This window comes from Sciurus carolinensis, chromosome 9, assembly GCF_902686445.1.
Source record: "Sciurus carolinensis chromosome 9, mSciCar1.2, whole genome shotgun sequence".
Taxonomy (NCBI): Eukaryota; Metazoa; Chordata; class Mammalia; order Rodentia; family Sciuridae; genus Sciurus; species Sciurus carolinensis.
The window spans coordinates 124,245,596-124,262,806 of NC_062221.1; the positions used below are offsets into that span (position 1 = coordinate 124,245,596).

Here is a 17,211-nt window from a genome sequence, read left to right on the forward strand (position 1 = left end):
TTTGGCTTCCCAGTGCATGTTAAAGTTATGTTCACATTGTACTGAGTCTAACTGTGCAATAGCATTATGTCTGAAAAATATTGCTAAAATTGCTGAGGATCATGTGAGACTTCAGTGGGTCATAATCTTTTTGCTGGCAGAGGATTTTTAATTCAACTTTGGTGACTGCTGGCTAAATCAGAGTGGTGTTTACTGAAGTTTGGGTGAGGAGTTGCAATTTCTTAAAATCAGGCAACAGTGGAGTTTGCCACATAGACTGACTTTTTCATGGAAGATTTCTCTGTAGCATTTGATGTTGCTTAATAACATTTTATCTACATTAGAACTTTTTTCAAAATTAAAGTAGATCCTCTCAAACACTGCTGCTAATTTGTCAACTAATTTTTTGTACTATTCTAAATCCTTTGTTGTTATTTCAACAATGTTCTTCACAGCACCTTCACCAGGAGTAGATTCCACCTCTGTCAACTGCTTTCTTTGCTCACCCATAAGAAGCAACTACCCACCTACTGAAGTTTTATCATGAGACTACAGCAGTGCGTCACATTTTCAGGCTCCTCTGCTAGTTCTAACTCTCTCACTCTTTTGACCACATTTCCACCACTGAAGTCTTGAACCCTCAAAATCATCTATGAGAACTGACCTCTTCCAAACTTCTGTTAGTATTGATATTTTGACCTCCACCCACAAATTATGAATGATTTTAATGACTCCTTGAATCATGAATTTTTTCTGGGTGATTTTCCATTACTTCTCCCAGATCCATTAGGGGACTAACTTTCTATAACGACTATTGCCTATGAAGAAATGTATTTCTTAATAGCAAGATGTAAAAGTAGAAATTGCTCCTTTATCCATGAGATATAAAATATATTTTGTGTTAGCAAGCATGAAAAACAACTTTAATTTGCTGTGCATCTCCATCAGAGCTCTTGGCTCAAGTGCTTTCTGTACAATTTTTTTTTTTTTTCTGAGCAGTAGGTCTAAACGCTGGGCTTAAAATATTCAATAAACCACGTTATAAATAGGATCTCTTGTTCCATGGATAGAACACAAGAACAGTATATTTAGTATTTTTTAAGGGTTTTAGGATTTTTGGAATGGCAAATGAGCACTGGCTTCCATTTAGCGTTACCAGCTGTATTAGTCCTTAAAAAATTGAGTCATCATGTCCTTTGAAGCTTTGAAGTTAGGCATTGTCTTCTCCACAGCTGTGAAAGTCCTAGAAGGCAACTTCTTCCAATACAAGGGTGTTTTATCAACACTGAAAATATGTTGTTTAAAAAACTAAGAATAAAATTTGTTTAGTCCTTTCATGAATTACCTGAGCTAGGTGTTCTAGATCACTTGCTGCTTCTATATTGGCACTTGTTTCACTTGTGCTGTCTTGTTATGCAGATGGTTTCTTTCCTTAAACCGCATGTAGCAAGCTCTGCTAACTTCAAACTCTGTCTGTAGCTCCCTCAACTCTCGAAGTCCATCAAGTTGATGAGAGGATTAGGCTTTGGCTTAAAGGAAGGCTGAGGCTGGTGTGATCTTCTGTCCAGACCACTAAAACTTTCTCCATACCAGTAATAAGGCTACCTCTCTTTCTTATCATTCATATGTTCACTGGAGTAGCACTTTCAATTTCCTTCAAGAATTTTTTCTTTATATTCACTACTTGGTTAACTGGTATAAGAGGTTGAGCTTTCAGCCTGTCTCTGCATTCTATATGCCTCTCACTAAACTTAATCATTTCTAGTGCATGATTTAAAAGGAAATGCTGATACATAACAGGCGGGGGGAGGTGATAAGGGAAGAATGGCGGGACCTTGGATTATGTAGAGTGAAATGAGGGGAGGAGAGGGTGTGAGGGAAGAAGAGATGGTGGAATGAGACAAACATCATTACCCTATGTACATGTATGATTACACAAATGGTGTGAATCTACATTGTGTACAACCAGAGAAATGAAAAGTTGTACTCCATTTGTGTTCAATGATTCAAAATGCATTCTACTCTCATATATAACTAAATAGAACAAACAAACAAACAAAAAAGGAGAGACCTGTGACTTCTCCTTTCACTTAAACACATAGGGTATTAATTGACCTAATTTCAAAATTTTTGTGTCTCAGGGAATAAGGAGGCCCAAGGAGAGGGGGAGAGACAGGGGACAGTCGGTGGCACATTCAGAATGTATGCAATATTTACCCATTTGTTAAGCTCATTGCCTTACTTGGGCACAGTGTGTGGCATCCAAGCACAACTACTATAGTAACATCAAAGAATCACTGATCACAGATCACCATAATAGATACAATAATAATGAAAATGCTTGAGATATTGTAAGAATACCAAAATGTGTCCCAGAGACAAGAAGTGAGTACATGCTATTGGAAAAAATGGTGCTGGTGAACTTACTTAATGCAAGGTTGCCATAAACCTTCACTCCATAAAAAACAATATCTGCAAAGCACAGTAAAGAGAAATGAGGTATGCCTGTACTAAAACCAAAGTTCCCTTCTGGCAACTTACATCCAGTGCCTTGAATAGTGCCAGGCACAGAGTAGGCCTCAGGTACTCAGTATACATTTCATGATAAAGGAAAGAATGAGCAATTCTGGTTCTGACTCTAAAGTTACCTAGAATAAAGCTGTTGGCTTATGTAGTCCAGGTCATTCTCCTGTCCTATGACAGTCTTCTCTTTTACAGGATCAATATTGAAACTTCCTTCCTCTAGTCCTTAAACAACAATTATCAGAAGTTCATTCTCATTCCTTTCCTCTGAATGTGCTTCAGTGGATCCCTTAAATGTGGTTCCAAAGAACTATGCATAGTGCTCCACATGGGGTCAGCTCTGATCAGGGCGGGAGCCCTGTGTCTTTTAATACAGACATTCCACCAGCAATAGTATCTGACCCATAAAAGTCTTCCTTAGAGCCATCCTTTCCTGCCTGTTTCTGAGTAGAGGCATTTAATCTAGGCAAGATCATTGATTGACACATATTCTGTTCCAGGAGAAAGATTATTTCCTTGAATGTCCAGGATAAGGAGGGGGTGGAGAACGTTGTGCTGAGGCCTGTGGGGTCGGGGAGTATGGAGGAGGCAAGTCTGCACAGTATTCCATCTCGTGGTCATAACCATAGGGCGGGGGTGGCACTGAAAAAGAAAAGGAAAAGACCATCAGGCATTTGGTGAATATTTGTGTCTGCCATACTTGAACCACTGGACTAGATACTTTGGGAGGGGGCATACCTTTTGTTTGAAAAATAATTTTTTCAGGTTAAGGATATGAACCGTGAAAGGATGAGTATTGTGAAATGTGGCACAGGTCCAGGTGTTCAGAATTGGTGGCAGAGGGAGAGATCCTGGGAAGTATGGCTGAGGGGCAAAGAGAGAAAAAGATGAGGAACAATTCAAGTTTGACCCACAGCAAAGAAGCAGGAGAGCATGTTGTTTAAGCAAGATGCATGTGAAGGAGACACGGGGAGGTCTGGCTACATTATCACGGCAGGCTCTGAGTGTCTTTGTGGTGTGCAATGCAGAGTTATCAGAGATGTTTTTGAATATGTTAGGGAATATGCTTTGGGAAGACCATTCATTGTTTCAGCAGCAAGGTCAGAGGAAAGCTGAAGAAAAGGCGAACTGATTTAACAGCATACATCAGGAATGTTTTAGGCAGCATTTTCACTGCTGTGACTAAAAGACCTGACCAAAACAATTGGGGAGGAGGCAACATTTATTTGAGGGCTCACAGTTTCAGAGGTCTCAGTCCATAGACAGCAGACTCCATTCCTCAGGGCTCAAGGTGAGGCAGAACATCATAGGGAAAGAGTGTGACAGAGGGAAGCAGCTCACATCATGATCAGAAAGCAGAGAGAGACTCCACTCATCAGGTACAAAATATATACCCTACTGGTACACTCCCAATGACTCACTTCCTCCAGCCACACCTTCAGTTACCACTCACTTAATCCCATCAGGAGATTAATTCACGGATCAGGTTATGACTCTAACAACCCAACCATTTCTCTTCTAAACCTTCTTGCATTGTCTCACATGTGAGCTTTTGGGGGACACTTCACATCCAAACCATAACAAGGGACTCATGACAGTGAGGGGAAAACACTCATAAAAGCCCTGAGCAGCCAAGTGGTTTGAGCGCTTAGGTGATTAGGTGATACCAAAGTATGTGGAAAAAAGGGTGAGAGCGAGAAAGAAGAGGTAAAGTTATGATTGATCAATTGATCTATCAGTCTATCATCTATCTATCTCTATCTAATGCCAAGCAGGTTTGGGAATGATGAATTTAATTTTCTAAATATTTGAAAATTTGTTTTAAATTTACTATAGTGCATATTAGTATGTTTTAAAATCACAACACTTTATGATGATTATGTGTCTATTTTGTAGTGATCTCAATTCTGTCTCCAGGACCAGAGGAAAGACTCTGCTTTAAGTTGAGTTTCATCCAGGTCTTTGAGAAATTAATCACTCTGCAACAGCTGAGCAACCCTCAGCAGCCAATCTGAAGATATGACAGAAGCTGAGTCATCCTCAGGATCCTGGCTGTATGTGGAAATCGACATGCCTTAATTGGTTACTGTGATAGCAACCTCAATCTCAAGATTAGTGTCCTGATAATGCAAATAAATAGCTAAGCCTTAAACATTAGAATGCAACACGAAATATATATACATATTTCTAAGGGTCTTCTAAATTGTGCTCTTTCTTTAATTTTTAAATTTTACTTGTTCTAATTAGTTGTACATGACAGTAGTATGCATTTATACATTTTGATAGATTGTACATAAATAGAGTGTAATCTCTCATTTCTCTGATTATACATATTGTGGGATCACATTGGTCATGCAGTCATGTATGTACATGAGGTAATAATGTCTGTTTCATTCTGCTCTTTCTAATAAGAACTTAACCATGTTCTGCTAAACAGAGATATACAAACATGGGACCTCAACTGCTAGGCCGATGCCAAGTTATGTTTCCTCCTAGGTTGCTCTGGCTTGCCTCTGTTTGCCAAGTGCTTGAACATGGAACAATTTACTGACCTCCCTATAGTCGGAGGATATGAGGAAGCAGAGTTGAGTCACCTGCAGAAAGGGGAAGAACGAGTCAGAGAACTGAGTGGGATTTTCCTGGGGCAGCCCTGTTGCTAAGTCCCTAGTGGACACTGAGCAGGCAGAGGGCTTTCAGCAGAGGACACAGCTCTGTGAAGAAACTGGTGAAGTAGCTTTCAGTCTTTCAATACTCCCTCAACCTGTGCTACTCTAAGCTCCATTTTTAACAACACTGTGGAATACCTGCCGTGGAGTCCACACACTTTCCCTCTGAACTTAACACTGACTCGTTGGCTGCATTAAATCTAGGAGGACTGAGAAAAATGGTTCATTAAAAATTTTATCCAAACACTGCAGCCTCCATGTACAGTGGGGGTTTCAGTTGGACGCCCACTGCACAGCTCCTCTGACAGTGCAGCCCTACGTTGTTTGAGGATGTTCCCCTTCCTGCCGAAGGAGCACACTCTGACTTAACCTGCTGATTGGCTCTACATCAGCCTCTGTTGGACTCCTGGTGTGTGTCAATGCATCCAAAGCAAAGCAGTCACAATGGGTCAACTACACAAAAACTGCTGGAGAATGTTTGCATGAGAATCCTTAGGGTTTACACAGCTCTATGTTGGACATGAACCTCTCTGGTATGAAACAGTGGTCTTTCATTCATATAACCTTGAATTTTGATAAAGTAATAATATAATATTGAAAGACGGAATTTTAAGGACTATTCATTATGAAATAAAGATGGTACATTTTTATAATAATAGTTGCTGGAAGACATTTTCAAATAACACTTGTATAATGGTGGACTTTGCTATCTATCTTATTGATAACAAGGTTGTACTGGGAAGTAAACTTTTTCAAGGTATCAATTATAGAATTCTTGATTAACCCTAAGAGGTTTTGTTCTTTTTTATAGGTCAAGTAATCTTTGAAAAATGTGTGGAAGAAGTGGAGATCTGAGGTCTTTGAAACTCTTTCATAACCAATATATAAGACTTTACTATAAGTAGGGTAACTTATGCCATGTCAGATATAGTTATCTACAATATAAAAAAAATATGGAGGGATACTATAAAATTCAGAGGAGAAATTCAGTATATTCACCCACTCAGACCGCTATCTCTAAAGAAGATGCATGGTGTCATCAAAACTTTTCAACATTATTTTATTTGTTTTTAAAATAAATATCAAATAATTTATTGTATAGAAAAACATTTTTTAATGTTATTGTCACTGCATTATAATTATACATAATAGTGAGATTCACTGTGACATATTTATACACGCAACTAATTTACTCCAATTCATTCCCAGTATGTCCCCTTTTCCATCTTCAACTCCTTCTCTGCTCCAGGTCCCCTTTCTCTACTCTTCTGGTCTTTCTTTTATTTACTTACATGTATACATTTTTTTTTCCATTGGTGTATTAAACTTATACATAAAAGTGGGATTAATGTGGTATATTCAGACATGGATATAACAGTTAGTCCCTTCATCCCTCCTCCTTGGTCTCCTACCTCTCCTCTACTGAAGTCTCTTGTATTTTCATGAGAGCCCTCCCTGCTTTGTAATACCTTTTACTCTCTAGCTTCTGCATAGGAGAGAAAACACATGATCCATGAGTTTCTGATCTGGCTTATTTCACTTAGCATGATGTTCTCCAGTTCTGTCTATTTACCCACAAAGGATTTTGGAAGAGTTTTAAGTGGATGAAAATCATTCAGGATTTTGTCATCTCAATTTAACAAATAAGACCTTTAGATGCTATCTTCCAGTTGCTTATGTGTATTTATATCTTTGTAGTCACATACAATGCCAAATGCTTTTCCATTTTACATTGCGTCCTTTTCATTCTGCTACATATTCTTCATAGACTTTATTTCTATGGTTGCATAAGACTCCACAGATCATTCGGTTATTTTAAAGTTAAAATTCTTCGTTTTTTTTTTTTTTGGTAGGAATACTGATTTTTAAAAAAATTTTTCAGTGGATTGCAATCAACTTTTCATTTTCAATGAAATAGAGCAGAAGAGAAGAGAAAACTATCTTAGCACATTATTCCTAAAAGGTATTGCACCTAAAACTCTTGTTACCATTACATTTGTTGTGGGGTAGGGGTGAGGAGCAGGTGTATACAATGGTCACTGTATAAAATGTACATATCATTGTACATGTCAGTCGAAAATGTTTGAAAGCCTCTGCCTTATTTGTCATCTTGCTAAAACAATATGTTTCAACATATTTTCCATTAGATAAAATTAGTTGAAGGATCTAGCATGTTGGGGGAGCTTCAAAGTATATCAGTGCTTCTTATTATAAATATGGTGTGATGGATATCTTCTTGAACAGAGACTATTTTGAATGATTTCTTTAGAATAAAATTCCAGAAATTGACTAACTGGCTGAAATAACATAAATTTTATGTTTAGAGCATAATTTTGATATTATTTTCAAAAGGAATTATTTCAATTAGAAGAAATACAGCTCTTTATTTTACTTTGTCCTTTTATTGATAATAGCTAGGGTTCACATTATTTTACATTAAGTTTGCCGTTAAAAATTCATACCAGGTGAAATTTTTGTTCTGGACTGATAACTTGTAATCTGAGCTTAGAATTAGATATAATTAAGGTAAAAAAATATAAATAAGCATACAAAATTACATGCTTTTTCTCATAAGGATAATTTGTCAGAATAGTTTATTTCATTATGCAATTTTTACCACCTTACCATATTAAAGTTTAAAACTTGTGTATAACAAGTGGTTTTTCATCTTCATTGTTTCTTCTATGTTGTTTATAAGCATAAACATGAACCTTATTTTTCAGATATCTGATACATAACCATTTTGAGTTTATCCATGTATGTTTAATGTGTTTAATGCCGCTTTACATTTGTTATTTTATTAGTTATATATATTTTTTGCATCAAAGTTTATTTTTTCTCAGTTTTTAAGTTTTGCTTAAGTCAAATTACCTAAGTGTGGCCTTATCAAATAACCCTCAAGTTTCACTGTTTTGCTGTGTACTTTAGAATATGCAAAATCCTAACATAAAGTTCGTGTTCCAAGAGTAAGTTGTGTTTTTATACCAAAAAATGCCTCATTTTAACTATTTCTGATATTAGATGGTTTTAATGTCTGGTCGACTGTGAATATCATCTTATTTTTAAAGACAATTTCTGCTTTTATTGCTAGGTGCAGATCTCCTCCTCCACTCTTCCGCTCCCCCTCTTCCCAATTCACCTGAGCCCTGTCCAGAGCAGAGGATTTAAACAGAAGCCCACACAGCTCCTGCCTAGGTCCCTCCTGCCCGGCTCAGCCACACAAACAGTACCTCCTGTTTCTTCTCCACAATGGTCAAGATGCTGAGAGATATTAGGACCCATTGTTTTCCTTCCTCTCAGATGACATCAAGAAAAGTTCTATTGTGTTTTACATCTCTCTGTCACCAGGAGAAGGACAATCTCCCAGAACAGGCTTCATTGTAGACTTAAACCAGGAAGCCTCTGCACATCTATTCTGATTAACTTTCCAAAACTCCTCCACCCATTTGACCATGCTCAGTGGAAAACAAAACCTGTCACCGTGTGTCCTGTGTGTCCCGAGTGTCCCTGTTCTTTACTTCACCATTCTAGCTCAGAACATGAGGAAGTCCTTTTCTGATTGTGTCTGTTTCTCTGGGAAATAAGATGTGATGAGAAGACAACTGCTGAGAGTGAGAAAGGCCTAAAAAGATTTTTTAGGTTCGAGAAGGGACAAGATTGCATGAGACAGTTCTCTCAGGGATGAAGTGAACAACCAAACCACCTGTTTACTCTAACTAAAATCTGATTTTCCACCACAGGATGGCCTCCTCTGTAGCACTGTCAAACGGGGACTGCTGTTTCTCCCACATCCCACAATCTATAGGGTCGGGACTTGTTCAAAGTATTTGTGATCTTCCTAGTTATTTTTCAAACTATTATCTATTTTCCCTCTTAAAAATCTGAGCTCTTTTGTAACACTATGCCACCAGATTACACTGCTTTCTATTTCTTTTTATTGATGTCTCCAGTCCTTCCCGCTCCAAACCCCTATTTACTGGAGACTTAGCATCTGGTCCACCTTTCTTTCCATACCCTCATCATTCTCTGTCATTTCAACATCTGGGTAAGCCTGTCTTTCAGTTCCCGACATTTTTGCCTTCAGTGTTTTCCTCATCCATATCATTAGTAATAACAGTGTTGTTTTGTAAATCATTATTTTATAAATCTGACCAGTACCCTTCCTCTTTCTAGAACATCCATTCTACCACAACTTGGATTCCACTTGAATTTCCAGTTTACAGGTGGTGATTTTAAAGCAGTTTAAATTTATGTCATCTCTTTGCCATCTTCAGGAAGTTCTTCATTCAGCCTTAGATTTGTGCTTCATCACTAAGATGGTTCCTTTGCATCTATGGTCAATGACTTTATCTCTTTCTCTCCTTACTGCCTGGCAGGACCCTATCCCTGATTAAATCCAACATTTTGGCTACCCTGCATTTTTATCCAAGAGCTTAATGTGCCTGGAGACAAAGTGTAATCATCCTGACTAATCTCACTTTAAATAAATGACCATTTTCTTAAGTGTGGTGACTGTTGGTATGGGATTCGAAATTACATATACCTTTAGGCATTTTGCACACCTCTTTTTCTGAGATGAGTTTCATGCTTTATTCTTTGTTCTTTACCCTTTTCACTCTTAAGAGGAAGACTTGCTTCTTATTTTACTGAAAAAATAGGCACCAGCAGAAGGGAAGATCTTCATCCTCTGATCCCCACATCTACGATGACCTCACTTATGAACTGCTTCCCTCTGTGATAGTTAATGCACTGTCTCTGACCCCAGCCAAGGCTACCTAGTCCACAGGGTGTTGGATCCTCTTCTTCCACATTCTCAAGGACCCTGATTTTCAATAATCCCTTCTACCTTCAACATTTATCAGTTTCCTCCTTTACCTTTCCCATCAGTGTATTTATTAGAGGAACCAGACACCATGATCTGGATTAACTAATGGAAAGCCCAAAAACCTCTGACTTCATGTCCATCCCACTTTTCTTGACCCATTGTATGGCAAAACACTTCAAACATTTTGTATTTGCTATCTCTACTTCATCATACAATACATTCATAAATTTATCTACAGTACTGATTCTGTACATACAATTAATATGATATTAGAGAAAGTTTTCCTACTTCATGTTTGAGTTCTCCAAAGCAGGTGACTGAAACAGCTTGCCTGGGTGAAGACAACCACATTCATTCCATCTGTTTTGTTTTACTCCAGTATGAGTTGTGTTGTTGAGCTCACAGTCACAACTTTATTACAGAGAACCTCTCCAGTATGGATTTTCTATGTATAAAAAAAGTCACATAGGAGTTGGACATTTTTTTTTTCATATTAAGTACAAACACAGGAATTATCTTCAGTATGAATTTGGGGTCTGAAAGAGATTTGGTGAATACTCAGAAGTCTTCCTGTGTATATGTACTAAGTTCCTTAGTAATGTACTAAGTTTGCCTTTGTTTCTGAATTCAGTGAGATAAATGGAGCATTGTTCTCTAATGAAGTATTTCCAAGAGATATTAAAGATCACAGGACAGTTGTTTTAAAGAGTGTAAAATAAAATGAAGTAACTCAAATGAAGACTTTCTAACAGGAATTGGGAGAGTGCGATATAACTGCACTAACACTGCTAAAGATCAAATCACAGAGGTTCCAGTAGACTGGATGAACAATTGGAGTCAGAGTCCCTAGTACTCTGTTGGCAGTGCCCCAGTTAACTAGCCAATCAGAACTGGTTGGCAATTTAGGATTCCTGTCTGGCCAATGAACTGCCCCTGAAAACAGCTTTCTGTGGTAATCCCCTATCAAATCTCTCCTGCACCTGCCTTACGGGACACTATTAAGGGCTGACCTGATGCAGTGTACCTGAATTGTGATTCTTTTTCTCCTAGATAGGTGCTGTTTATTTTTGTCTCTGGGTCAATGACAACTTGGATTTGTCAGACATTTTTCATGCTAAGATTCAGGCTGTGAACTCACAGAATACCACAGACATGTACTGTAAGACATCCATGTGTCCTCCCACAGTGCTATTAATTTTGATAACCTGGTCAAGATGTTATCTGAAGTTACTCTTTTTCCTCTTATTAGCTGAGAAAATAAATCTGCTAGATACATTAAGCACTGCAAATATCTTGCTCTTTGGCAACATTCTCCTCTAGTTTTAGTGACTATTGATAAAGATTTTGTTCCAAATCTTGTGATGATTTTAAAGGGATAATTTCCCCCCAATTTTATAGTTTCCTTCTGTATTTATCCTTGCTCTTCCATCAGGAAGGACCCTGCTCACTTCTCCATTATCTATCCATCTACCATCTCTCTGTCCTAGGAAACTCAATACTGTACTTCGAACTTCCATTTTCTTGATGGTGTTGAAACCCCTTGTTTTCTTTTCTGTTTGCATTTGATTTTTATACCTGCCAATTTTGGTTACAACTTCACTGCATTATTTTCTTTTGGATGTGCATCAGCCAAACCTACTTTTTGAAAAAGTGCTAATATGATCATTCTTCTTTGTTTACTCTGAGGTTTTTGAAAAGAGTGAAAATGTATAACTTGACCATTCTTACCTTCACACTATTTTAAAAATAATTGCAATTAAAGAAGACTCCTGTTTACTCTACCCAAAATGGCTGACATGAAAAGCTTAAATTTGGGAAGGTCATTCTCCAGGAAAGGGTTAAAAGTGACAGCAGAATGACATTCTCTTCTCCCAGGTGCAGAGCAGTAATGTTCACTATAGGGTTCCCAGTAAGTACTTTCACCATGGGATAAGGCATCTTTCTCTAAATGACATTCTCATTTATCTGGCTTCTAGGCTGGAGGACTAGACAATACAATGGGTTGGGTTGTTATCTCAATTATCACAGGGTTAATTAATTAATGTGGGTGAAAGTCTTGTATTTTTACACATGAAAGATTTTGAAAAGCAGTCAATACTATTACGTGTAGTTTCCTGATCCTTTAAGTAAAAGCTTAATTAGTGACTTTGAGAAAGAAATGAGAAGTAATCAAGCACATTACGCTTTTGAAGGTCTAGACTTTTTTTTTTGCAGGGGAAACACTTCCAGCATGGGGTTCATTATGTTTCTTGCATTGTTCTGTTTTCAGAACAATGCATTTACTGGAATTGCTGTGACCTGCCACTATGAAAGATGCCACTGTAAAGTGTGAAAACAGGATTCTAGGCACAAAACAAAGTGCACACCTAAGAAAACGTGACCCCACTTTAAATTAGTGATGTTTTTAATCTTCCAGTTTGATACAAAGTTTGGATTTGAAGAAAGGTAAAATAAAATATAAAATATTTTATAGCAGTATATTTATTTGATTTAAATTGAATATAATTAAATTCTTTTTGATCAATCAAATGCATATCTAGAATATTAATTATGGAGCACTTCTCTACAATTAATGTCTCTGTTTGATTTTCCTCTGTTCTTCTCTTGGGTTATGGGTCGATTCAGGAGGGTGGATGAGGAGATGTGAAGAATAACAAATAGTTTCATCTCTTCTTTTCCTTGTATCCTAGTCCCAACATTGTTACATTATTCCAACGATATTCTTGAAATGTTGGGTATATTTTAAATAAAAAATTGTTCTCTGTTATGCTTTGGATATGAAGCGTTCCCCAAAGACTCATACATTGAAGGCTTTTGTACCCAATATATCAGTGTTCTGATATATTGGCCTTTGGGAAATGACTGGGTCATGAGGACTCTGACCTTATTAGTGGGTTAATCCATTGGTAGCTGAATGGAATACTGAGAGATAGTGGAAACTATAGACAGGTGGGGCTTTGTAGGAGAAGGTAGGTCACTGGGGGCACATCCTTGGGGACTATATCTTGCCCCTGGCCCTTCCCTTCCTTTGCTTCTTGGCTACCATGAGCTGAGTAACTTTGTTCCACTATGCCCTTCTTCCATGGTTCTGCCTTGAAGGCAGCTGACCATGGATTGAAATATCTGAAACCATGAGCCAAGATAAATCTTTCCCCCTCCAGGTTGTTTTCCTTAAGTATTTGTCACATTGACAAAGAGCTAACTAGCATGCTTCCATAGTATGTAAAAGCTACATAGGCCAAGGTGAAACTTAAGGTCAATTCTATAGGTATTGATCTAAGACTAAATCACGTCTTGTCATGAGGTGCACTTTTCATTTATCAAGCTGCGTTTGCTGTATGCCCACTATGCGCTAAGCCTGGCATTAGATGCTTGAGACAGAGAGGTGAATGACAAGGGTGGAGATCTGCCCAATGGAGTTAGTATTCCAAAAGGGAGAGATGGACAATCGACAGTAAATATCATAGTGTTATTAGGTAAACTATATGCATCTTAGAAGATCAAAAGAACCCTGAGAAAAGAGTAACCTAAGGTGGACTGGGATGTTACGGGGTGAGACACATTAGAATCTTAAGGGGGGGGGTCATTTAGGATATGACCCTTGAGCAAAGAGTTGAATGAAGTGAGTGAGGCAGTGACCTAGGCAAAGCTCTGAGATGGGAGTGTGCCCCATGTGTAGAACAAAGCTGCTCCCCTGCCCTTTACGTTGCATCACAACCTAGCTTGTCAGTCTGAAAGCTGCTCCCCCGCCTTTTACACTGCATCACAACCTAGTTTGTCAGTCTGAAATCTTCTCTCCCCGCCCTTTCCGCTAAAACCATTTCCCCGCCTCCCAACTACTTGTCAGTCTGTGAACATCCTAGCTAGCTATTGGTTCATCAGTCAGCTTGCAAGTATCCTTCTCCGTTATTGGTCCCCTGTTAGCCCAGCAGAATTCAACTGCTTAAGGATAGCTTCCCCGCCATCTTTTCTCTTGCTTTTTCTCTCCTATTCACTTTCTTTCTCTCTCCTCCTCACTTTTCACACTCTCTCTTGTGGCGTCCTTTCTCTTTTCCTCTCATTTTCTCTCTTACCCTGCAGGGAGACACTTTGTTTGCTTAATAAACTCCCTTATGTGATTTCCCGTGTCTAGCGTGTTTTTCGTGGGTTTCTTACATTGGTGCCGTGACTCGGATGGGCTCTTCCACTGAAGCAAGTGGGACCCCTTCTGATGCCCCAGTGCCCCCCAGACACAGCCTCACCTTCCATTCTGCCCGATGCTCTGCTCTGCTCTGCATCCATCACCGGACTTCAGATTGGTGATTCCCCTAGGCAGGTTCCCCTAGGCTGATTTAACCCCTAGCCACGACTTTTATAGTTATAGCTGGCTCCCCTTAGTGGATCTTATCAACTGGGTGGGTTCCTGATTTTATGGTAGAGATTCTCTCTCAGGGTTGAGGCTCATTTTCACGTTCACACTCGCACTCCAAAACCCTGGTATCAGGTCCTCAACCCTCCTTGGCTTTTGCCTGGCATACATTGATGTTTGTGTGATGACACCATCACTGGGTTGACTCCTCATCGCCACCTGACTACTCTGTGGTCTCAGGATGCTGGGGCACAGACTCGACTGTATCAGTCTCCAACATGGGATCTGGGTCCTCCATTCTGGCAGATTCACCCCGGGACCATTTTAGGACCCTTTGCCTGACCCCCGGCTTAAAGTCATCAAAATTCATTTGTATACCTTTAGATAATCAATCCAAAATGGCCACATAATGGCACACAGCTTCTGTGAACGAGTGGGCAGATGGAAAGGGATTCCTTATCTTCGAGTCTCTTCTTTCTTGCTTCTTGGCTCTTCCTGCAGCCTCAGGAGCCTCTGACCCCTGCTTCTCCATCTCCCCCTGTTTCTCCATCTCCTCTACCCCGTTCTGTTTCTGCTTCTATTCCCCGGCCCAGCCCACCTAGTCCTCCTGCCATGAGGTCCCACATATGCCGGTGTGGAGGGAGTAACCAGTCCAACCATCAGTGATGTGTCCCAGTAAGGAGTATGATATAGCAGACCCATTCCCTACAAGTAGTGGGAGATAATGTTTCACAATTTTCTGCATCCAAACCTGAATTGATTACTAACCAGGAAAAAGGGTTAAAATGCCCTATGCATCAAGTTTCTGCTAGAACCTGTTAGCCCCTTTCAGATCTCAGTCAAGGCTTACGTTGAAATGTAAATGGAGGAAGCCAGAATGCTCAGTGGGAGACCAGTCTCAAACCCAAGGAAAAAGAAAAGTGTCCATTTAAAATTTCTCCTGGGCTGCAACACAGAACACTTTCTCTCTCCCTTTTACCTCTTATCTCTGACCTTCTCCTTCTCATTCTCTCATGCTATAATTAATCGCCATTATCATTTTTCTTCTAGGACTTTTGTTTTTCTTAAATGCTTTATTTTTGAGCTCACAATTTTGATCCTACATACCTAGGTTAATGATTTTTGATCATTCTTTTTATCCAACTCTAGAGTTATTTTTGAACATCTGTTACATTGCAATGGAGATAAACATTACAAGGCCTTTACTTTTGTGTTAAATATAAGTGCGCATAAAATTTAAAATAAAAAAAATGGATCCAAATACTTTTAATTCATGTGATTTAAAATGGTTCAATTTAAATTAGGTAAACTAATAGAAGTAAAATGTCTTTAAAATTAACTCACAAGTTTCTAGGTGGTCAAACTAATAAAATGTTGATGTTTATAAAATGTATAACATCAATTTTTTTCTAGGACTTTTCTTCAACAAGAAAGAGATGGCAAATACTGTTGGTACACTTGTCTGATATCTTGTTTTTTTTTTTACAATAAGATGAGTGAATTAGAGTTGACATGTATGGGATTACTCAAATGTGTTTGTCAGAGACATCTGATTAATTTACAAAGTTATTCCATGGAGTAACATACTTAAAAACATTATTCTTCATATATTAAATGTGTTCATATTTTCCAGGTATACAAGCCTTTAAAGTTTAAATTAAACTTGTCTGTAATGGTAATTTTAAACTTATAAGAAGAATAAATGTTATTGGGGATTTATTTCTATCATTTAATGTTCTATTAAAAGTTAGTGAGAGACTGATTTGTTTAAAGGTTTAATATCATGAAACATGAAAGCATTTTGCCACTTTGCCACACAAAAGGAAAGTTAAAAGCTCTCTCAACCTTTCTTTAACTCATGTTTTAGATATATGTTAAATTGTGTTAGCTAATGTTCCTATAGACTCAGGAGTTAATATATGTAAACTTCTTAAAATGACATTTACGAAAGAGTGTAATGCACAGTAGCAAAAATGGAACAACAATGACTGAAATTGGGGTCTCTGACCTCATGACTGTGGCATGCCTGGTGCCTGGGAGTGTTCCTGTGCAGAGGCACAGGAGGCCTAACTGCTGTGGCAGTACCCTCCCTGGGGAGGCTCTATACAGGAGTCCTATCAGCTCTGACATTGATCTCAGGCACACAGCTCTTGGGAAGGAAGGAATTCTTTTGCTAACTGGTGTTTCATCAGCTCTCTTCTCTGGTTCCTGCCCACCCTTACAGTAACTTTGGACAGTGGACTTCCTTGAGAGCTACACAGAGCTCCTAACATTGCACTTTGCAACTGTGAAAAGTTACGTAGATGTCCTAGTCTCTGTAACTTTCCTGAAAACAAAGAATAATGCTTACATAGTCTTTAACCTAATAATAAGACATATATAAAGACTGGTGACATAACTCTTTAGATCTGCATTTCCATCAGAGAACAGAGCTCCATCTGATCTCAGCTTAATCTTCAAAATCTGTGTTTATAAACCTTTATTTTCTAATACTCCTTTGCCCCTCACTGAACTTGAGAATTTGGTCATGCTGGTCATGGCAAAAGAGGAAAAAATTAGCTTCAGGATTAGAACATTTTACCTAAGATTTGTGAAGAGCCCTGCCTTACCTGAGATAAGGCTCTGCCTCACCCTGCTGCATGTTAGAATGGCTCCAAAGTAAGCCAGACTTTAACTCATTTAAAGTTGTGTTCAAAAGTTTGATGTTTGTTGTAAAGATTACTGTGATCTCAAACAGGATGTAATGAATAACTTAGCCAAAATTCAAGATAGCTATTGCACAAACTGAATGTTTTACTTTTGGTGATTCCATTTTGTATTTTCCTTGTAAACTCTAACTGTCGCCTGATTAATATTTTGCAGAAGTACAG

General features: G+C 38.5%; 1 protein-coding gene across 1 annotated transcript in view; it reads right to left on the reverse strand.

Annotated features, from left to right (window-relative positions):
- Positions 1-913: 913 nt before the first annotated feature.
- Cyyr1 (cysteine and tyrosine rich 1) overlaps positions 914-17,211 on the reverse strand; it is a 119,462-nt gene continuing 103,164 nt past the window's right edge. The window contains exon 4 of the mRNA XM_047564923.1: positions 914-3,144. Within this exon, the coding sequence (XP_047420879.1) occupies positions 3,011-3,144 (134 nt within the window). The 3' untranslated portion in view covers positions 914-3,010. The remainder of the gene's footprint in view (positions 3,145-17,211) is intronic.